At 43.7% G+C, this 23,294-nt stretch overlaps 1 protein-coding gene across 1 annotated transcript in view; it reads right to left on the bottom strand.

The window, feature by feature from the left end:
• The window catches only part of LOC119971843, a 54,825-nt gene that overhangs the window by 25,739 nt on the left and 5,792 nt on the right, over positions 1–23,294 (bottom strand). Inside the window, exons 2-6 of the mRNA XM_038808052.1 lie at positions 12,668–13,000; positions 10,001–10,333; positions 4,461–4,574; positions 766–1,191; positions 158–538 (exon numbers count right to left, since the gene is read on the bottom strand). Coding sequence (XP_038663980.1) covers positions 158–538; positions 766–1,191; positions 4,461–4,574; positions 10,001–10,333; positions 12,668–13,000 — 1,587 coding nt within the window. The remainder of the gene's footprint in view (positions 1–157; positions 539–765; positions 1,192–4,460; positions 4,575–10,000; positions 10,334–12,667; positions 13,001–23,294) is intronic.

Here is a 23,294-nt window from a genome sequence, read left to right on the forward strand (position 1 = left end):
CCTAGATTCTATTCTATGTGCGGCAAATGGCCAGAACATTTAATCCATTATGTTTTGAAAATTCAGAATGGGGAAAAGTACAAGATAAAAAGTTACACAATTACCGCAATTAGAGAAACATGCTCGGGACATTTCACTCATTGAAAATATTACATACCTGTAATGATCAGAGTTATTGATTTCCTCGCCACACTTCCAGTGCATTCATGCTGTACCTCACAGATATACTCTGTGCCCTGATCTTGCAGTATATCTGGCATAATAACTAGTACGCTGGTGATGCCACATGATTTATCTTCATACTCAGCTTCACTTATGTGATGGTTACACTTCCGCTTCGTCCCATTGTCAGTAGGAACAACTGTTCTGTTGTTCTGATCAAAACCAACGATTTCTTTCAACTCATCATTCTTCCCCTTTTGCTGCCATCTGATCTTTAATGGTCTTGGTTTAAATCCATTGATCGAACAAGTCAAGGCCACAAGTTCATTATGCAGAATGAGAAACGGCACCACAATGTTTGAAACTTTTGGTGGGACTTTGGGAACAAGAAATAAAACCAAGATATCATCTATTTAAACCAAAACAATTTTCAGCATTAATAAGAGCGAGAAAATATTATTTTGCAGGCCGAATTCTCCATAATTTAGAGACTACAGATGGCAGAACTACCTTACTATTATTAACCACATGTCACTTCATATAAATATGCAAGTTAACAAACTAAATCCAGAATTGATTCAAAGAGCATAAATAATAATTTACCTCCTTTAACATCCAGTTTTACAACTTTCAGAGCAGGCTGTGCAATAGCTTTATGGTGAACATGAAAAGTTAATTCAGCCTCATTATCTCTGAATAAATCAGGATATATTTTGACATCACACCGTACTCTGAAAGTTCCATCTTTGTTAGTACAAATTTCTGGTATCAAAGGCCGAAAGGATGGGTCTTCTTGACAGCCATTTACAAGAAGGCATACTTCATGTGTGTTTGATTTGGACACCAAACGTGTTTTGTTCTCCGGGCTACACCATTCAAAAATTGTTCTTTCGATTTGATCTCTCCTCTTCAAGATTAGATCAATTTTAATTTCCCACGGTCTAAATCTATTAACTTTGTAACTGATGGTGGTTTCTTCTAAATGGCGAAAGATGTTAGGCATGTTGCATTCGATAATTTCCGGAGCAACTAATAAAACAAAATAACACATGTCAATTTAAACACTCATTTGCTTACTCTTTTTATTATCTTGCTGAGCTACAGGCTCACATGATACTTTGTATCTACACTGGACAGGGGTTTCAGTAAGGTTGTGCAGATTTTATTACCCCCCCCCCCCCCCCCCAAATCAGCCAAAGCAGTGATAATTGCAATCCGTGGAAGCTGAATTTCTGTGACCTTTTCTGCTGGTTTAGAAATTGTGCTGGAAGCGACCCACCCACACAACTAGCCATGGTCCATAACCATAGCATATAGGAACAGAATTAGGCCATTTGGCCCATCGTGTCTGTTCCGTCATTCAATCATGGCTGATATGCTGATATGTTTCTCATCTCCAGTCTTTTTTGGCACAAGCACACAAATAGTCACTTATTAAAAGTTTTAAATACTATTTTTCTTTTAATTTAGAAGAAACTGATTACCGTACACCAATAAAACTAGCAAACAATTCTGTATATTTTAAAAGTAACTTTCAATTATTTAAAATTGTGTCACTTATAGGACGTAATAAAAAATGCATATTTTTGAAATGCACAGCAGACAGCTATATTACGCAAACTGCACCGAATTTCGTAGTTCTGTCCTGAAATACGAGAGTGCTGCTCGAGAACTGGAGAATTTCAAATGCTATGTTCTTGTTCAATAAAAGGTGGAAGGATGAATCCAACAATTGCAGGCTAATATGTTTAACTCCAGTGATGGGGAAGCTTTTAGATATAATGTTCCAAATCAAAATCGGACTGGACAAATGTAGATTAATGTAGGCATGGACAAGTGTAGGCATGGAATTGTTAAAGGCAAATTATGTTTAACTTTTTTTGAGAAGGTAACTGAGAGGGTTGATAAAGGTAATGGGGCTGTTGCAGGGTATATAAACTTCCTGAAGATGTTTCTAAATCACTAGCACAATGCCTGGTCCCAGGTTCAATTCCCGGCTTGGGTCACTGTCTGCGGAGCCTGCGCGTTCTCCGTGTGTCTGCGTGGGTTTCCTCCGGGTGCTCCGGTTTCCTCCCACAAGTCCCAAAAGACGTACTATTAGGTGATTTGGACATTCTGAATTCTCCCTCTGTGTACCCGAATAGGCGCTGGAAAGTGGCGACGAGGTGCTTTTCACAGTAACTTCATTACAGTGTTAAAGTAAGCCTACTTGTTACAATAAAGATTATTATAATAATCAACTTATGAGTGGCCTTGAAACCTATGGAATAAATGGGACAGTGGGAGTATGGATATAAAAGTGGCTAAGGGATAGGGATCAGAGATTTGTGGTAAACGGGCATTTCTTGGACTAGAGGAAACTCCCCAGGGATCAGGCAGGAAAATGGCAGCACGGTAGCATTGTGGATAGCACAATCGCTTCACAGCTCCAGGGTCCCAGGTTCGATTCCGGCTTGGGTCACTGTCTGTGCGGAGTCTGCACATCCTCCCCGTGTGTGCGTGGGTTTCCTCCGGGTGCTCCGGTTTCCTCCCACAGTCAAAAGATGTGCAAGTTAGGTGGATTGGAGATGATAAATTGCCCTTAGTGTCCAAAATTGCCCTTAGTGTTGGGTGGGGTTACTGGGTTATGGGGATAGGGTGGAGGTGTTAACCTTGGGTAGGGTGCTCTTTACAGGAGCCGGTGCAGACTCGATGGGCCGAATGGCCTCCTTCTGCACTGTAAATTCTATGATCTATGAAAATAGAGTTAAAGCCACAATCAGGCCAGATATGATCTTTCTAAACTGGGTTTGAGGGGAAAAAGCAGGAAGTGGAACTAACTAGATTTCTCTGAAGAGTGCCAGAATGGACTTAATGAGCCAAATGGACTTCTATATTGTAACCATTTCATGATTCTAAGTTACTCATTTGGTAGAGATAGTCTTGTCAAAGTTTTTGATCTTGTATTCATCAGGATTATTCATCAGGATAACTCTATGAGGGTGCTGATTTGTTTGCAAGTAATTTCTGAGTGATGGAGGCATTACCAGGGAGAATGCACCAGCGTGACTGACAAGCACTGCTTGAAATTTAAATTAGGCAACATGACTCTGATTGGTCAAGAAATTACCTGGAGGGATGACAGGTTAATGGTTGTCAAATATTTTGTTTAGCTGAAACAGATGCAATGTGTGTACCTGTTTGATCTGCTTGCAAAGGACAGGGTCCTGTGCATTAATATGTCACCTCCAGTACATGCAAATGCGTGACACTGAGCCTGACTGACAATCTCAAATAGGTTGTCAGCATAATTCTTAACACACTGAGGATTATTTAGCAAATGTCCAATCGTGGAATCACATTTAATGTTAGACACTGTTTTGAATTTTGCAAGCACAGGGCAGTTCGATAAAGTCTGCACCTTGCCTGTTGTGAACAGTGGAAGAGAACAGCTGCTTGATAAAATCCGCCAGTCTGTGTGTATGGCCTACAGTCCTAGCATTGCACCGGCACAGAAATTCATGCACCACATTATTAATTTATGTGATGGGCAAAATGTCTTTTTCATAGATCATAGAAGATCACAGATTTTACAGTGCAGAAGGAGGCCATTCGGCCCATCGAGTCTGCACCGGCTCTTTGCAAGAGCACCCTACCCAAGCCCACACCTCCACCCTATCCCCACAACCCAGTAACCCAACCCAACACTAAGGCAAATTTTGGTCACCTAAGGGCAATATAACATGACCAATCCACCTAACCTGCACATCTTTGAACTGTGGGAGGAAACCCACGCACACACGGGGAGAATGTGCAAACACCGCACAGAGAGTGAACCAAGCCGGGAATCGAACCTGGGACCCTGGAGCTGTGAAGCAATTGTGCTTACCACCATCCATGCTACTGTGCTGCCCAAAGTTTTTGACTTGATGGTAGCATCCTATTAGGTGTAATTTAAGTTACTATGCTGAGGTACAAGAAGAAATATTTCTTAAAGCATTTGACTTGATAGCAGCATCCTGTTAGTGGTGATTTTAAGTTACTATGCTGAAGTATATGAAAAAATATTTCTTAAAGCAAAATTGCATGGAGCGTTACAAATTAGTTTGAGTAGCAACACCACGGTGCAATTTGCAGTCAGATTTCCCATTGCAGCTGAATATAAAGTCCAGGTTCCTTTCTCTAACTCCCTGGTGGGTGCACAAACACACGAGAACTATTATGGGGAAAACATGCAATAAGCAGCCAAATAAAACAAGGTCCGCACAAATACACGTAGTCACCGCAAAATTGAAACATTTCACCAGTATATACATTACCTCCTTTAATTTTGTACCAATAGCATAGTCCAAAAATAAACAATATTACACATGCCAGCAATGTAGCAATTACGCTTGCAGCAACTGCTCCATGTGTTGAGGGTTTCTCAAGCTCTGAAAGTTGAAACATAAATACAGAAGCATTTAGACTAAAATTGTAATAATAAACAGTGACTTGCACCAAATGTGTTCAGGGATTTCTCGGTTATATTTTTTAAAATTATAATTTACTTAAGTCTTTAAGTAAGTCTTTAAGGAATTTGAAATTACAAACCTGTGCAGTTAATGATCTTTCTAAACAATAGCTTAAAAACTGGATGTGATGAATTTCGGCTCTGTTATTCATGTTTGGGCAAAGGCTGTAATGCAAGCAGGAGCTGAATGCCCCTGTAGAACCCAAGTTGAGTGTCAGTGAGCAGATTCTAGAAACAGAATCATAGAAAATAGGTGCAGGAGTGGGCCTTTCGCCCTTTTGAGCCTGCACCACCATTCAATATGATCATGGCTAATCATGCAAATTCAATATCCTACTCCCACTTTCTCTCCATACCCCTTGATCCCTTTAGCTGCAAGGGCTACGTCCAGTTCCCTCTTGAATATATCCAACAAACTGGCCCCAAAAGCTTTCTGTGGTACAGAATTCCACAAGTTCACAACTCTCCTGAGAAAAGAAGTTCTTCCTCGTCTTAGGCTGTGACTCGTAGTACTGGACGTCCCCAACACCGGGAATATTCTTCTCACATCTAGCCTGTCCAGTCCCATCAGGATTTTACATGCTTCTACAAGATCCCCTCTCATTCTTCCAAACACAGCGAGTACAAGCCAGGTCGATCCAGTCTTTCTTCATTTGTCAGTCCTGCCATCCCGCAAATTATTCTGGTGAACGTTCGCTGGACACCTTCAATAGCAAGAATATACTTCCTCAAACTAGGAGACCAAAACTGCACACAATACTGAAGATGTGGCCTCACCAATGCCCTGTATAACTGTAGCAAGTCATCCCTACTCCTAAACTCAAATCCTCTCGCTCTGAAGGCCAGCATGCCATTAGCTTTCCTCACCGCCTGCTGTACCTGCATGCCAACCTTCAGCGACTGGTCCACCGTGACACCCAGGTCTTGCTGCACTTCCCCAGGGGGCTGGTTTAGAACTGGGCTAAATCGCTGGCTTTTAAAGCAGACTAAGGCAGGCCAGCAGCACGGTTCAATTCCCGTACCAGCCTCCCCGAACAGGCGGCAGAATGTGGCGGCTAGGGGCTTTTCACAGTAACTTCATTTGTAGCCTACTTGTGACAATAAGCGATTTTCATTCATTTCATTTCCTAAACTGCCAGCATTCAGGAAATAATCTCCATTCTTGTTTTTGCCACCAAAGTGGATAACCTCACATTTACCCACATTATATTGCATTTGCCAAGTATTTGCCCACTCAGCCAGCCTGTCCAAGTCACCCTGCAGCCATTTTGCATCCTCCTCACAGCACACACTGCCACCCAGTTTAGTGTTGTGCAAATTTGGAAATATTGCATGCAATTCCTTCATCTGATTCATTGATGTATATTGTGAACAGCTGGGGTCCCACTACTCTGCAGGACCCCACTAGTTACTGCCTGCCATTCTGAAAAAGACCTGTTTATTCCCACCCTCTGCTTCCTGTCTGCTAACCAGTTCTCTATCCCAGTCAATACATTTTCCCCATTACCATGAGCTTTAATTTTGCTCACTAATCTCTTGTGTGGGACCTTGTCAAAAGCCTTTTAAAAGTCCGGATACACAACATCCACTGGTTCACTTTTGTTCACTGTTGTTGAAAATACAGAAAAATGTGTCATTTGAAACATGGACGTCTGGCAATATCTGGTCTGAGAGAAACATGAGAGGATACAGGGAAAAATCCCATGAAGGTTTAATAGCAGCTGCAAAGGGCAGGATTATAAAATGCAGATTCTTTCTCTCAAGCAGGCTTAGCAAACACACAGGATTCATGTATTAAGCTAAAACAATGGCTCACACCTTCATTGAATGTAACTATCTTAGAAAGCAGACCACACAGCATCAACCCAGGCACTGGAAACGACAATAGTATCCTCAGCCCTGTCAACCCTGAAAAATTCTTCTTACTAACATTTGTGGGCTTGTCCCAAAAGGAGGAAATCCAGCTCATAGACTAGTCAAGCAACTGCCTGCCTCAACTAAGCCTCTGGGATTGCAGAAATAAGGGAACAATAGTCAAAGAGCAACTTTGACAGACCGTTTGGTGGGGTTACGGGGATAGGGTGGAGGCGTGGGGTGCGCTTTCCAAGGGTGGGTGCAAAGTCGATGGGCCGAATGGCCTCCTTCTGCACTTAAATTCTATGATTCTATGAACTAGACTGTCATAATCAACTGATAACAGTCAAGGACCCACAGATGGGTGTCTGTATTATTTAATGATTGGATAGCTTAGAATAACCTAATTTTGTATAGTGATTGGCTATTATAACCGCGTAAACATGGAGAGTTTGTAATTAGTTTAAGAATACTCACGTGATATTAATCAAGTAATCAGAATTATAGCTGTAATTGGATATTGATTACCTTAGAACAAATGTTTACTTTTTATTGTTATATACAAATTATTTGCAAGTGTGGAGGCTGCTATAGATCTTGAACTAGAACTCAGCATTGTCTGGTCAGTCAGAGGAGTGAAATACACTGTAGTTGAATAGCTGTGAAACTCCTCTAACATTTCCCTAAGAGGGGAATTATTGAATCAGATGGGTTTTTACAACAATCAACAATGCCAACCCAGCTAACATTTACTTTTAATGTTGTTTTTGTCATCATTAAGTTGTTGGGGGACATTTTCTGATACTGGATAATGGTATAAATTCTAGTTGGCTCTGTACTACATTTTTGCTCCATTATTACTTTTGAATAGTTCTGCTGAAACAAAAGGTACTCATTGGCTTAGATGCGTGTAGAAGAGGCAATTTATAAGAATAGATAGTGTAGACACAATGGCCGCGATTCTCCGCAAATGCGGTGAGTCGTAAAGACTGCCGTGAAACTGGCCGTGTTTCACGGCAGCCTCCGCGCCCCCTCCCGGGACCCGATTCTCTCCCCCGGGCGGGGCTAGCAGCGGGGCCCCGTGAAGCACGGCATCGCGGGCTTAGCGACCGTCGCTAAGTCCGCGCGCCAAGCGTCACGCCGGCTGACGCGTACGATGACGTCAGCCGCGCATGCACGGATTGGATGGCTCCAACCCGTGCATGCGCGGGGCCGTCATCTCCCTCGGCCGCCCCGCGGACTGATCCTGCGGGGCGGCGGAGGGAGAAAGAGTGCGTCCGTTACGGACGCACTGCCCGCGATCGGTGGGCACCGATCGCGGGCCCATGCCCCCCTTGGCACGGCCGTGGTACTGCCGTGCCAATCGGGGCCCTGGATGCCCAGAACGGGCATGTTGCGGCCGTTTTTACGACGGCAGCAAGCAGGTGTGTTTGCGGCCGTAAAGGCCTGGGAACTCGGCCCATCGGCCTGGGGAGAATCGCTATTCGCCATAAAAAACGCGAGCAGCGATTCGTGTCGTGGGGCGGCCGTGTTGGGGGGGGGGGGGAGAATAGCGGGAGGGCGTGAAAAATGTCGGGGACGCCCTCCCGCTATTCTCCGACCCGTCGTGGGCAGCGGAGAATCGCGCCCAATGCTTGTTAATATTAGAAAGGACACAAAATGGTTGTTAGCTAAGATAGCAATACTAAAAACACAAATTGGCTGAACTAGCCAGATTCCTGAACAATAAGTTAAAAACTGTGTAAACGACCTCATGAGAATCAGGCATGGTTATGTGTAGGGAGTATTTCAACAACCACTGATAATAGCTTCACAGAACAAGGAGCACAATGTATCCTTAATAGCTCAAGGTCCCCAGCTGCAGACAGGACATATCCTTATGTTAGTCTTGAGTGACTTTTGCATGAGGTTAGGAGCTGGTGAGGCAACACTCACTTTAACCATATATGCTTTTAACTGGGATGCTAAGAAAATTGATTGACTGCATGTAATGAATTGTGACGCGAATATAGTTGATTGATTGTATGTAAATGAGAATACAACTAATTCCGCCCCTTGAACCTGTATATTAACCCAATGCGAACCTCAGCTCAAGTGAGAAAGAGTATTGCAAGGTTGCAGAGCATCCAAATCTTTCTCCCAGATCTGATATAATAAACTGCTTCTTTACTCACTCAAAAAGTGAGAGGCCAAGGCTGCAGGGAGGCCAGAGATGCAGGAGTGGGAACACAGGTCAGGGAGTCTGTGATGGAGACTCAGCCAAGACAGTGTGCGCCACTCAGAGCCTTGGACTGCAGTTAGTCAGAACACTGCTCCGGATTGGGGATGTGATGAAGATTAGACAGAATGGGAATAGAGGCAGGGACTGGGAAAGGAGAGAGTGAGAGAGAGAAAACCAGAATGGGAAAGGAGGGGGATAGAGACAGTGTGCAAAAGGAAAGCAAGAAGTTGAGTTAAGTTTCTGTGGGTGAGACACAAAAGTGGTGTTGCTCAGGGTTTATTTGGGTGATCTAGTGTTATCTAATTTGAATTTATACTCAGCTGTTTTATTTTATTTTTGAAGTTATTCCAGCTAGGATTGCACAATGCTGCACACGTGTGGTACAGATTTTACAATATTTCCTCCGAACATTTCTTGCCCAGAAAAATCAAACTCCAGCTTTGACATCGTAAGAATCATGAATCGAGGTGGTTTCACTTAAAGCCACAATTTTCAGGAATACAACCATAACTTTAAGAAATGTTTTAATGTGCATTTATTGTTCTCTTAATTTTCAGTATTCTCAAATTGATTCAGTCGCTATACCTGGGTACAAGCAGACTATTTTAAGATAACCCAATTTAAATACTGTTGACAGCAGTTTAATAAAAATCTTAAAACTACCTCTAAAAGCAGAGCACAAACATGCGGTACTATTAAACAGCTTTAAAACACATTTATCATTGTCTCCCATTTTGAAATTTTTAAATGTTGGACGCAATTCTCCCAAAGAAGTTGTAAGTGTGGTTGGTCCCCAGCGGGAAATGCAGTGTGATTCCCACCTGGTGAGTTGGTTCCACCGGCATTGAAAGGGACAGGGCCAAAACAAGCCGGCAAGCCTGGCTTCACAGAGATGGGGGCGGACCCCAAACACATCCCGACCACCCAGGAGCTACAATGGCCTCAGAGCCCACCGGAGTAAGTTCCACTCTGGGCTGGGAGCATCGGGAACTGATAGGCAGCCAGCTTGAATCCCGTTTCAGGCCTCTCCCGGAATTTTCCTGACATAGTGGGACTTGCACTGACACATGGCGGCCAGAGAATCACCCCCATTATGTCAATTAAGTTAATTTGAAAAATTATTGGATACAATAGTCATTTAATAGTGGAACAATAAAGGATCAATTCTTCATTTAAATCGGGTGCAAATCAAACTGGAAACTCAATGGTAAAAAATGTTTGTAAGCTTTAACAAAAACACTGAAAAATATTTTTCAAAGAAGGGAACTTGCCTGTCACTATGAGTTTACTTTCCTGAGAAAGGCCATCAGGAAGAACTGACCGATGTGTCACAACACATCTGTACACATCTCCATCATCATCCAATGTTGGTTTAATTGTTACTCTGCTGGAAATACTAAAGGTTCTATCTGTATTGGTAATGAAGGCACCAGTGCAGATATCATGTTTTAATTCCTGAGGTTCCTTAGGTCCCTTGTTTGGAATTTTTTGCCAGCTGAGTTGAAGGTCCTGAGGATAAAATTCTGTAACGTTACAACTCACAGACCCCTCAGATCCAATCAAAATGTCGATTTCACTTGGGGACAAACGGACCGTTGGTCGAGCTGCAAGAAAGATAAATGTAACAATAGGTCAGAGAGGCAAAAGACATTACCAAATAAAGATCTAAAAGGCAGGTCTAAATTAATCCACACAAACATGTACCAAAAACAACACTTTCCTTCCTTCAGCAATTTCATTCATTTAATCATTTACTAATTTTATAAGATGGTGCACAATAGGGGCAGCACAATGGTTTAGTAATTAGCACTGCTGCATCACAGCACCATGGGACCCGGGTTCAATTCCGGCCTTGGGTCACTGTCTGTCTGGAGTTTGCACGTTCTCCCAGTGTCTGCGTGGGTTTCCTCCGGATACTCCGGTTTCCTCCCACAATCCAAAGATGTGCGGGTTAGGTGGATTGGCCATGCTAAATTGCCCCTTAGTGCAGGTTAGGTTATGGGGTTACGAGAATAGGTGGGAGTGGGCTTGGATAGAGTGCTCTTTCAAAGGGTTGGTGTAGGCTTGATGGGCCGAATGACCTTCTTCTGCACAATCAGGATTCTATTATGTTCTTCTATGAATTATATCTAGAGTAAATTAAGAAAACTACTGTAATACCTCAAATTCAGACGGAAACAATTCAGATTCCTAGAACAAGGATAGGGGGAATGGAAGAAGAGATACGTATAAAGCAGAGGAGGAAGGAGGAAGAGGAGGGAGAGGAGGACAACCTCTTTACCGAACCCCCAAAGGCTGAAAAGGAAGTGGAAAAGAAACATACATTTATCTGTACATCACATTTATCTGTAGATCATCTTTAACAACCAAAGCACATCCCCAAAGCTTTTTACAACCAATGAAGTACGTTTGAAGTGTAACTGTTGTAAAGATAGGAATCACAGGACAGCCAATTTGCACACTGCAAACTCCCACAAACAATGTGATAATAACCAGAAGATCTGTTTTTGTGATGTTGACTGAAGTATAAATATTGGCCAGGACACCAAAAGTAGCTTTCCTAATCTACTATCCAGTCTTTTACATCCACCCGAGAGATAGACAGGGCCTTGGACAGATAGACAGGGCCTTTGTTTAATGACTCATTGAGGGACCACACTCTAACATGCAGAATTCCTTGGTGATGCACAGCACAGTATCAGCTTTTAATTGTTTGATTCAAGTTCTGGAGCAGGACTTGACACCACAAGCTTCTGACAGAAAGACAGAAGTGCTACCAAATAAGTCAGAGCTAACAAAGAAGTTGCTTTGGATGAAAACACCAAAATAAAGGACTTGGGTTACTGAAAGAATGGTGAAACAGGGAAGCCACAGTCAGAAGAATGGTGTATTCTGGATCACATCCTTCTCGGGTAGAAAGTTCCAAAAATCCTCAATCTTTTTAATGAAGAAATCTCTCCTCATCTGAGTCCTAAATGATTGCCCCAGTTTCCTGAGACTGTGTCTCCCCCCCCCATGCTCAAGATTCCACATGCCCCTCACACCCTGTCAAACCCCTTCATGAAATCTTGAATGCTTCAATATGATCACCTCTTTGAGTTCTTGTATTTCCAGAGGATACAGACCTAATTTTTTTCAGCATCTCATCATAGGCAACCCTCTCATGACAGGGAACAATCTAGTGAATCCCTGCTCTTCCACCTCCAACGCAATTATATCCTTCCTCAAGTACGGAGACCAAAACTGTTCACAGTATTCCACAGTACAACTCTGAGAAGACTTCTTAACTCTTCTACTTTAATCCCCATGCAATAAAAGGCCAACGTGCCATTTGCTTTCCTAATGGTTTACAGTTTTGTATTACTTGTACAAGTACACTCTCTGAACATCAACATTTACAAGTTTCATGCCTTCTAAAAAGCATGCATTCCAACTTAGCTCTATAAAATCCAGCAAACATTAGTCACAACTTCTTTGTCTAAGCCATTAAGATTTTAAATAGCTATGGCCCCAACACTGATCCTTGCTGTTTCGAAGTTGAAGTTTTCTACATTCTGGACAAACAGAAGTAGACAACATTGTTGCAGAAATCAGCCTATGGACACAGATTTTTCAGGGCTATGGAAACAATACACAGAATGAGTAAGTGATGGCAAAGAAAGCCCTCAGATTTGTACCAGTGTATCTACCATATTAATATCAATTCTTTGTGCTACGTTTAAAAAAAAAATTATGTATACACACACACACTCTCTCTCCTAGGATAAGGAGCAGAATGATTCTAACAGTACAAGATGCATTAATATCCAGGTCTCAAAGGTGAAAAGGCTGTGTAACAACCCAAGGACCCATTGATTCCAATTGAAATCTGCTTATTTTACAGCTCTAGCTTAACATTTCCCCAACACAACAACTGGTAGCATTTTACTGAGTCTTACCTGACACTTGCAAAATTGAACTCTTTTCTACCTTTTCAGGTGTGACAAATACAATACAAGTGTATTTCCCTTCTTCGTCCAACTGTATATTCGTAAGGTGAAGTGAAGCATCTCCTTCCTGTAATTTATTTTGAGACATTTTTGCTCCTTGCCTTTTTGGAGTAAATATTCCTCCATTAAAGATAAAGATCTCTTGATTTTGGGGCCCAGTCCACTGAACACCTACGTTTGAAAGGTCGAGGGTTTGTGAGCCCGTAATTTTACATTCCAGGAAAACATCATCCTCCACCAAGACTTTCTTTGGGCTTGCAAATATTGTCACGTCCAAAGTTTCTAAATAGACAGAACATTAAACGTTATAGTTATTCAATTGTCAAAACTAGAAATAAAAGAAATTCAAAATATACACTTTAAAGTGGCACAGTAGCACTTCAGATACTCCTCTCCAAAGCACTGCCATGGAACGACTACTTGCAAGTTGTATAGAAACATAGAAAATAGGAGCAGGAGGCAGCCATTCTGCCCTGTGGGCCTGCTCCACCATTCATTATGATCATGACTGAACATCCAACTCAGTAACCTGTTCCCACTTTCCCCCCATATCCTTCAATTCCTTTAGCCCCAAGAGTTATATCTAACTCCTCTTGAAAACACACACATTCACAGGAAAAATTTCAAAGTCTGGTATTGGGCACCTTTGGCAGGGTGTTTCGCGATGGCTACAATGCCGAGATTGAGACCGCTAATCAAAGGCACTTTATCGGGCCTCGGGGAGTTTCTTCCCATTGGGGACACATTTTGAAATTTAGACGGCACTCAGCTCACCAGCAGGACCGGCTCCTCATAGATCGGGTACCATTTTGAAAGATTGCCCTGGTCTTTACACCCACCTCCCACTTTCAGGAACCCCCACTGCCAGGGTGCCCGGATACGACCCTGCCATACACAGGCTCTAATGGCCTCTGGCCCGCCGCCCCACCCCCCTCCCCGAGGTTCCATCATGCCTCGTCCACGCTTGTGGAAACTAGTGCTAACTGGAACCCGGTTGAGGTCTCGCAGGTATGGCAGTTGACTCTTGGGCACCGGTGGATGCAGCATCAGGATATTTAAATGAGCCCAATGAATCATTTAAATATTATCTGGATCATGCCCCCAATGAGGGTGTGATCCAAATCGTGCTGGGCATAGCGGGTTCGTTGACTCGCAATTGGACCGACACCCAACAATAAGCCCAATTTGGGGTTCTCCCAGGCTCGTCAGGCTCTACGTCAGGCACAACACGGTGGCTGAATCGCATCCACAATGTTTAGCCTCAACTCCTTTCTGTGGTAGAGGATTCCACAGGTTCACCACTCTCTGGGTTAAGAAATTTCTCGTCATCTGAGTTCTAAATGATTTACCCCCATCCTCAGACTATGACCTGATTCTGGACTCCTCAACCATTGAGCATATCCTACTTGCATCTATCCTGTCTAGTCCTCATAGAAGTTTATCGGATTCTATGAGATCAAGGTAGCACTTTTCCAGGAGATACATCCGGAGTGAGACTCATCCAGAGTGGGGATTGAAACTTGGTAATTTGGTGCAGTGAGGTAATTCGGTGCAGAGTGTGAGGAGGTGCTTTTTAACCCTGGTAAGTGACTGGTAAGTAGTCTCTCTTTTTCTTGTTGCACATAGGCACCAACGATATAGGTAAAAAACGGGATGAGGTCCTACAAGCGGAATTCAGGGAGTTAGGAGTTAAACTAAAAAGTAGGACCTCAAAGGTAGTAATCTCAGGATTGCTACCAGTGCCACGAGCTAGTCAGAGTAGGAATGTCAGGATAGATAGGATGAATGCGTGGCTCGAGAGATGGTGCAAGAGGGAGGGATTCAAATTCCTGGGGCATTGGGACCGGTTCTGGGGGAGGTGGGACCAGTACAAACTGGACGGTCTGCACCTCTGCAGGACTGGAACCGATGTCCTAAGGGGGGTGTTTTCTAGAGCTGTTGGGGAGGGTTTAAACTAATGTGGCAGGGGGATGGGAACCGATGCAGGAAGTTGGAAGGTAGTAAAACAGGGACAGAAGCAAAAGGAAGTAAGGGGAAAAGTGCAAGGCAGAGAAGACATAGTCAAAAATCTAAAAGGGCGACAGTACAAGGTACCGTGACTGAGGGGAGCTCAGTGAATAGGCCCAGTAATAACAAAAGGAATAAAACTGGAGATGTTAAGATTCAAAACAGAGGTAAAAAAACCAACATAAATGTACTTTACCTGAATGCTCGTAGTATTCGGAATAAAGTAAATGAGTTGATGGCACAAATCATCGTAAATGACTATGATTTAGTGGCCATTACTGAAACATGGTTAAAGGATGGTCACGACTGGGAGTTAAATATCCGAGGGTATCAAACCATTCGGAAGGACCGAGTGGATGGTAAGGGAGGTGATGTTGCTCTGTTATTTAAGGATGACATCCGGGCAATAGTAAGGGATGACATCGGTGCTATGGAGGATAAGGTTGAATCCATTTGGGTGGAAATCAGGAACAGTAAGGCGAAAAAGTCACTGATAGGAGTAGTCTATCGGCCACCAACTAGTAACGATATGGTGGGGCAGGCAATAAACAAAGAAATAACTGATGCATGTAGAAATGGTACAGCAGTTATCATGGGGGATTTTAATCTACATGTCGATTGGTTTAACCAGGTCGGTCAAGGCAACCTTGAGGAGGAGTTTATAGAATGTATCCGCGATAGTTTCCTAGAACAGTATGTAATGGAACCTACGAGGGAACAAGCGGTCCTAGATCTTGGCCTGTGTAATGAGACAGGATTGATTCATGATCTCATAGTTAGGGATCCTCTCGGAAGGAGCGATCACAATATGGTGGAATTTAAAATACAGATGGAGGGTGAGAAAGTAAAATCAAATACTAGTGTTTTGTGTTTAAACAAAGGAGATTACAAGGGGATGAGAGAAGAACTAGCTAAGGTAGACTGGGAGCTAAGACTTTATGGTGGAACAGTTGAGGAACAGTGGAGAACCTTCCAAGCGATTTTTTACAGTGCTCAGCAAAGGTTTATACCAACAAAAAGGAAGGACGGAAGAAAGAGGGAAAATCGACCATGGATATCTAAGGAAATAAGGGAGAGTATCAAATTGAAGGAAAAAGCATATAAAGTGGCAAAGATTGCTGGGAGATTAGAGGACTGGGAAATCTTTAGGGGGCAACAGAAAGCTACTAAAAAAACTATAAAGAAGAGTAAGATAGAGTATGAGAGTAAACTTGCTCAGAATATAAAAACAGACAGTAAAAGTTTTTACAAATATATAAGACAAAAAAGAGTTGCTAAGGTAAATATTGGTCCTTTAGAGGATGAGAAGGGAGTTTTAATAATGGGAAATGAGGAAATGGCTGAGGAACTGAACAGGTTTTTTGGGTTGGTCTTCACAGTGGAAGACACAAATAACATGCCAGCGACTGATAGAAATGAGGCTATGACAGGTGAGGACCTTGAGAGGATTGTTATCACTAAGGGGGGAGTGATGGGCAAGCTAATGGGGCTAAAGGTAGACAAGTCTCCTGGCCCTGATGGAATGCATCCCAGAGTGCCAAAAGAGATGGCATGGGAAATTGCAGATGCACTAGTGATAATTACCGAAATTCACTAGACTCTGGGGTGGTCCCGGTGGATTGGAAATTAGTAAACGTGACGCCACTGTTTAAAAAAGGAGGTAGGCAGAAAGCAGGAAATTATAGGCCAGTGAGCTTAACTTCGGTAGTAAGGAAGATGCTGGAATCTATCATCAAGGAAGAAATTGCGAGGCATCTGGATAGAAATTGTCCCATTGGGCAGACGCAGCATGGGTTCATAAAGGGCAGGTCATGCCTAACTAATTTAGTGGAATTTTTTGAGGACATTACCAGTGCAGTAGATAACGGGGAGCCGATGGATGTGGTATATCTGGATTTCCAGAAAGCCTTTGACAAGGTGCCACACAAAAGGTTGCTGCATAAGATAAAGATGCATGGCATTAAGGGTAAAGTAGTAGCATGGATAGAGGATTGGTTAATTAATAGAAAGCAAAGAGTTGGGATTAATGGGTGTTTCTCTGGTTGGCAATCAGTAGCTAGTGGTGTCCCTCAGGGATCCGTGTTGGGCCCACAATTGTTCACAATTTACATAGATGATTTGGAGTTGGGGACCAAGGGCAATGTGTCCAAGTTTGCAGACGACACTAAGATGAGTGGTAAAGCAAAAAGTGCAGAGGATACCGCAAGTTTGCAGAGGGATTTGGATAGGTTAAGTGAATGGGCTAGGGTCTGGCAGATGGAATACAATGTTGACAAATGTGAGGTTATCCATTTTGGTAGGAATAACAGCAAACGGGATTATTATTTAAACGATAAAATATTAAAGCATGCCGCTGTTCAGAGAGACTTGGGTGTGCTAGTGCATGAGTCACAGAAGGTTGGTTTACAAGTGCAACAGGTGATTAAGAAGGCAAATGGAATTTTGTCCTTCATTGCTAGAGGGATGGAGTTTAAGACTAGCGAGGTTATGTTGCAATTGTCTAAGGTGTTAGTGCGGCCACACCTGGAGTATTGTGTTCAGTTTTGGTCTCCTTACTTGAGAAAGGACGTACTGGCGCTGGAGGGTGTGCAGAGGAGATTCACTAGGTTAATCCCAGAGCTGAAGGGGTTGGATTATGAGGAGAGGTTGAGTAGACTGGGACTGTACTCGTTGGAATTTAGAAGGATGAGGGGGGATCTTATAGAAACATTTAAAATTATGAAGGGAATAGATAGGATAGATGCGGGCAGGTTGTTCCCACTGGCGGGTGACAGCAGAACTAGGGGACATAGCCTCAAAATAAGGGGAAGTAGATTTAGGACTGAGTTTAGGAGGAACTTCTTCACCCAAAGGGTTGTGAATCTATGGAATTCCTTGCCCAGTGAAGCAGTTGAGGCTCCTTCATTACATGTTTTTAAGGTAAAGATAGATAGTTTTTTGAAGAATAAAGGGATTAAGGGTTATGGTGTTCGGGCCGGAAAGTGGAGCTGAGTCCACAAAAGATCAGCCATGATCTAATTGAATGGCGGAGCAGGCTCGAGGGGCCAGATGGCCTACTCCTGCTCCTAGTTCTTATGAATGCGGGGGAGGAATTAAATATCATCACTAGAGAAGTAATATTAGACAAATTAATGAGGCTAAACACAGTTAAGTCCCCTGGCCCTGAAAGCTTGCATCCTCGGGTCCTAAAAGAGGTAGCTGCAGAGGTAGTGGATGCATTGGTTGTTATTTTCCAAATATCCTTGGATTCTGGAGAAGTACCGGAGGATTGGAAAACTGTCAATGTGACATCCCTATTCAAAAAGAGATAGAGGCAAAAAGCGGGTAACTAAAGGTTGATTAACCTAACATCTATTGCTGGAAAAATGTTGGAATCAATTATTAATAGTAATAGTAGCACATTTTGAAAATTATATCTAATTAAGCAGTCAGCATGGCTTCATGAAAGGCAAATCATGGTTGACTAATTTATTAGAGTTTTTCGAGGAAGTCTCAACCAGAGTGGATAGAGGGGAACCGTACATGTGTTATATTTGGACTTCCAGTAGGCATTTGACAAGGTGTCTCCCAAAAGGTTAAGAGCCCATCATAAGATAAGAGCCCATGGAAACAAAGAAACAAAGGTCAGTACAGCGCAGGAACAGGCCTGTCGGCGCTCCAAGCCTGCGCCAATCATGATGCCTGTCTAAACCAAAACCCTCTGCACTTCCGGGGTCCATATTCCTCTATTCCCATCCTATTCATGTATTTGTAAAGATGCCTCTTAAATGTTGCTATTGTATCTGCTTCCACCACCTCCCCAGCAGCGCATTCCAGGCATTCATCATCCTCTGTGCAAAAATCTAGTCTCCATCATCTCCTCTAAATTTCCCCCCACCCCTCGCACCTTAAACCTACGTCCCCAACTAGATTGACTTTTCCACCCTGGAAAAAGCGTCTGGCTATCCATTCTGTCTATGCCAGCAACATCCTGGTAAACCTCTTCTGTGCCCTCTCAAACCAATCTATATTATGCTGTATCCTCTGTCAATACTCATCACTGTCTGCAACTCCACCAACTTTTGTGTCATCCACGAACTTACTAATCGGACCAGCTACACTTTCCCCCAAATCATTTATATAATGAACAACAAAGGTCTGAGCAGTGATCCCTGCGTAGCTGGTGGTCGTATATTGGCATGGATAGAGAATTGGCTAATGGCAGGAAACTGTGAGTGGGGATAAGGGGTTCTTTTTCACTGTAACACGGATCAGTATTGGCACCGCAACACCGCACAATGGTTAGCACTGCTGTTTCACATCTCCAGGGTCCCAAGTTCAATTCTCGGATTGGGTCACTGTCTGTGTGGAGTCTGCACACTCTCCCTGTGTCTGCGTGAGATTCCTCCGGGTGCTCTGGTTTCCTCCCACAAGTCCCGAAAGACGTGCTGTTAGGTAATTTGGACATTCTGAATTCTCCCTGTGTACCCGAACAGGTGCTGGAATGTGGCGACTAGGGGTTTTTCACAGTAACTTCATTGCAGTGTTAATGAAAGCCTACTTGTGACAATAAAGATTATTGTAAACTGTTTACAATATATATTAATGACTCGGAGAAAGGACACAAACGTACTGTCGCCAGATTTGCGGAAAAAAATTTAGGTCGAAAGGTAAGTTGAGAGGGATACAAACAATTTGCAAAGTGATATCGATAGGTTCAGTGAGTGGGAAAAAAGTTGGCAAATGCAGTATAATATGGGAAAGTGTGAAGTTGTTCATTTTGGAAGATAGAACAAAAGAGCAGAATATTATTTAAATGGAGAAAATCTGCAGAAACCTGCAACACAAACGGATTTGAGGGCACTTGTGCACAAAACACAGAAAGTTAGCACTCAGGTGCTGCAAGTTATCAGGAAGGTTAATAGAATGTTGGTCCTTATTTCACGGGGATTGGGATGTTTTGCTGCAAGTGTATACATCTGGAGTGGTGTAAGCAGTTTTAGTCCCCAGAAAGATATTATTTCATTGGAGATGGTTCAAACAAGGTTCACCAGGATGATCCCTGGTATGGAGGGATTGTCTGATAAGCAAAGGTTAAACAGGTTGGGACTCTACTCATTGGAATTTTGAAATGTATAGGATTCTCAAGGGGCTTGATAAGGTAATGGCTGAGAGGATGTTTCCCCTCAAGGGAGAATCTAGGACCAGAGAGCATAGTCAGAATAAAGCAGTGTCCATTTAAGACTGAGATGAGGAGGAATATCTTCTCTCAGCGGATTTTGAGTCTATGGAACGTGTTGTCAGAGAGCTGCGAGGGGAGAGTCCTTGTATATATTTAAGGCTGAGATAAATAGATTGATCAGGAAGGGAATCAAGGATTATTAGGTAAGGGCAGGAAGGTGGACATGAGGAATGTTGAATCAGCCATGATCCTATTGAATGGCGGAATAGGCTCGAGAGGCCGAACGGCCTCCTTCTGTTCCTATTCTTATGGTCTAAGAATTCTAAATATTATTTTATCTTAGCAAGAATTAGCGGAAACAAACTTTAATTAGAGGGATTGTCCCATAAGTAGTGACACCTTAATGAGACAATGGTAAATGATATCAATTGATGAACATCACCTTTGAGAAATCAATTAGAAACTGATCATGCCCACCTAGACCAATCACAGATTTACCTTGTGTCCCCTAAACCAATTAAGAATTAGACTTGCCTCATTTAGGCTATTAGAATGCAATAACACCATTGATAACACAGTGGGTTGTGGCTTGGAATGGGTTAATAAGTAGAAACTTTTACTGAGCAAGTTGCGCAGCAAGAGGAAACAGATGTTGTGGAGAGAAAAGAGATCAACTCCCAGGGCTGAACTAGAGAGCAAGAGCTGTCGTGCATCATCAAATCCCACCCTGTCTTTCGTAGGTAAGGGGCTGGTTAGCTCAGTTGGTTGTACGGTTGGTTTGTGATGCAAAGCGACGCCAACAGCGTGGGTTCAATTCCTGTACCAGCTGAGATTATTCATCAAGGCCCTGCCTTCTCAACCACATCTGTCACCTGATCACCACCAATCGCTCTCTCTCAAAGGGGACAAGCAGCATATGATCTTCTGGGGGCTGTCGCGACTTTTCACATTTACAACTTCACTAAACTGCTACCTAATTGGTTTTCAAAGTGTCAAATGAACACGATTAGAATTTAAGTTCAAATAATACCTCGAACTTGCAGAATAAAACAAAAAAAATTGTGATCGACTCCTTAAGGGATAACCTTCATTATTTCAACACAAGCAATGAAACTTAAAACAGAGACTTGTCAAATTAAAATAGCACTTTGAGAGTGATGATGCTCTCCAACACCCCCGAACCGAACAGTCGCAGAAGGCTTACTGGTGGACATCACGTGCACCATCTCCAAGGGCTACTGGGCATGCAACCACGGAAGAGAGAACATTCAAATGAAGAGTAAGTCATAGTCATAGAGTCATAGATGTTTACAGCATGGAAACCAGCCCTTCGGCCCAGCTTGTCCATGCTGTCCAGTTTCTATCACTAAGCCAGTCCCACTTGCCAGAATTTGGCCCATATCCCTCTATACCCACCTTGCCCATGTAACTGTCCAACTGCTTTCTAAAGGACAAAATTGTACCCGCCTCTACCACTAACTCTAGAAGCCATTCCAGATGCTCACCACCCTCTGTGTGAAGAAACTTCTCCTCTGGTCTCTTTTGTATCTATCTTCTCTCACCTTAAACCTATGCCCTCTAAGTCATTTGACCAATGAGCCTTCTCCGACATTGAAAAAGATCATGGAAGATTGGATAGTAACCTCAAATCTGCATCCCACCTATCCGGATAAACTACCACTCCCTTGTTTACCAAGAATATATCTATCTCTGCCATAAAAATATTCAAAGACTCTGCTTGCACTACTTTTTCAAGAAGATAATAACAATGACTCACGACCCTCAGAAGAAACTTCATCTCATCTCCATTTTAAATGGGTGACCCCTTATTTTTAAACAGTGACCCCCTGGTTATAGATTCTCCCACAAAAGGAAACATCCTCTCCACATTTGCCCTGTCAAGGCCCCTCAGGATGTTGTCTTTCAATCAAATCACCTCCTATCCTTCTGAACGCCAGTGAAAAAAAGCCTAACCTGTCCCCATTCATAAGACAACCTGCCCATTCCAGGTATTAGCCATATAAACCTTCTCTTAACAGCTTCCTTAATATACTTTCTTAAATAAGGTGACCAATACACAGTATTCCAGATGTGGTGATGGAACCATCAATTCACCAGACACGTGTTTCCGATATGAATCTAGGCTTTAATTGACTTACTACAGAGCCAGCCTGTTACCCGTTGATTAACTCTCAGTGAACTGCAGGCTGACTCTGGACAAGGGTATTTATACAGCAGCACTAGGGGGAGGAGTCGTGGGCGGAGCCAAGGGTGGAGCCCTGTACAAGCTCCTGAGCATTCTCAGAGCTACTCTCCCTAGTGGTCGGATAACGCTACTGCGCTTACAAAGACATAGTGTGAATTATCATATTACATTCACCACATTCACCCCCTGCAAAAATAATTAAGTCCGGCGGGGGTGGTGGTCTACAACGTCAGTCTGTCCGGTGGTCAAATTGTCAGTTGTGATCTGTGGAGCACCGGGGTTGCAGCCTCTTGCGGTGGCTGGATGGGTGTTGTGTGCTGGTGTACGATGGCGGACTCCAGGGAGGGTTGTATCCGAGCTTCATACTCTCCTGGCTCGACCGGGGGCACTGGGGGCTGGCCGGCGCGGGTGCGCGGAACTGGTGGAGCGAGCTCGCGGGCTCGGGAGCACGAGATGGCGGCAGCATAGGGTGTAGGGTGAGAGGTCCTTCTGTGGGGGTAGAGGGGGCGCTGGATCCGGCGGGTGCCAGATCCCGGAGGGATACCGTGTCCTGACAGCTGTCAGGGAACTCAACGAATGCGTACTGGGGGTTGGAGTGGAGCAGGCGCACCTTTTCAACAAGGTGGTCGGTTTTGTGTGCCCTGACGTGTTTCCTCAGAAGTACGGGGCCCGGTGTCCTCAGCCATGCCGGAAGTGAGACCCCCGTGGTAGTGCCCCTGGAAAAAATGAAGAGCCTCTCGTGAGGGTTCTGATTGGTCGCTGTGCACAAAAGGGACCTAATAGCGTTAAGCGCATCTGGGAGGACTTCCTGACACTGGGAGACTTGGAGCTTTCTAGACCGGAGGGTCAGTAGGACGGTCTTCCAGACCGTCGCGATCTCCCTCTCCACCTGCCCGTTCCCCCTGGGGTTGTAGCTGGTAGTCCTGCTCAAGGCAATGCCCTTGTCGAGCAGGTACTGACGCAGCTCGTCGCTCATGAAGGACGAACCCCGATCGCTGTGTACGTAGCTGGGGGAAACCAAACAGGGTGAAGATGCTATGCAGGGCCCTAATGACTGTGTGGGAGGTCATGTCGGGGCACGAGATAGCGAATGGGAAACGGGAGAACTCGTCTGCGACGTTTAAAAAGTAAACGTTCTTGTTAGTTGAGGGGAGTGGCCCTTTGAAACCAATCGCGAGGCGTTCAAAGGGCCTAGAAGCCTT

This window comes from Scyliorhinus canicula, chromosome 9 (assembly GCF_902713615.1).
Source record: "Scyliorhinus canicula chromosome 9, sScyCan1.1, whole genome shotgun sequence".
Lineage (NCBI taxonomy): Eukaryota > Metazoa > Chordata > Chondrichthyes > Carcharhiniformes > Scyliorhinidae > Scyliorhinus > Scyliorhinus canicula.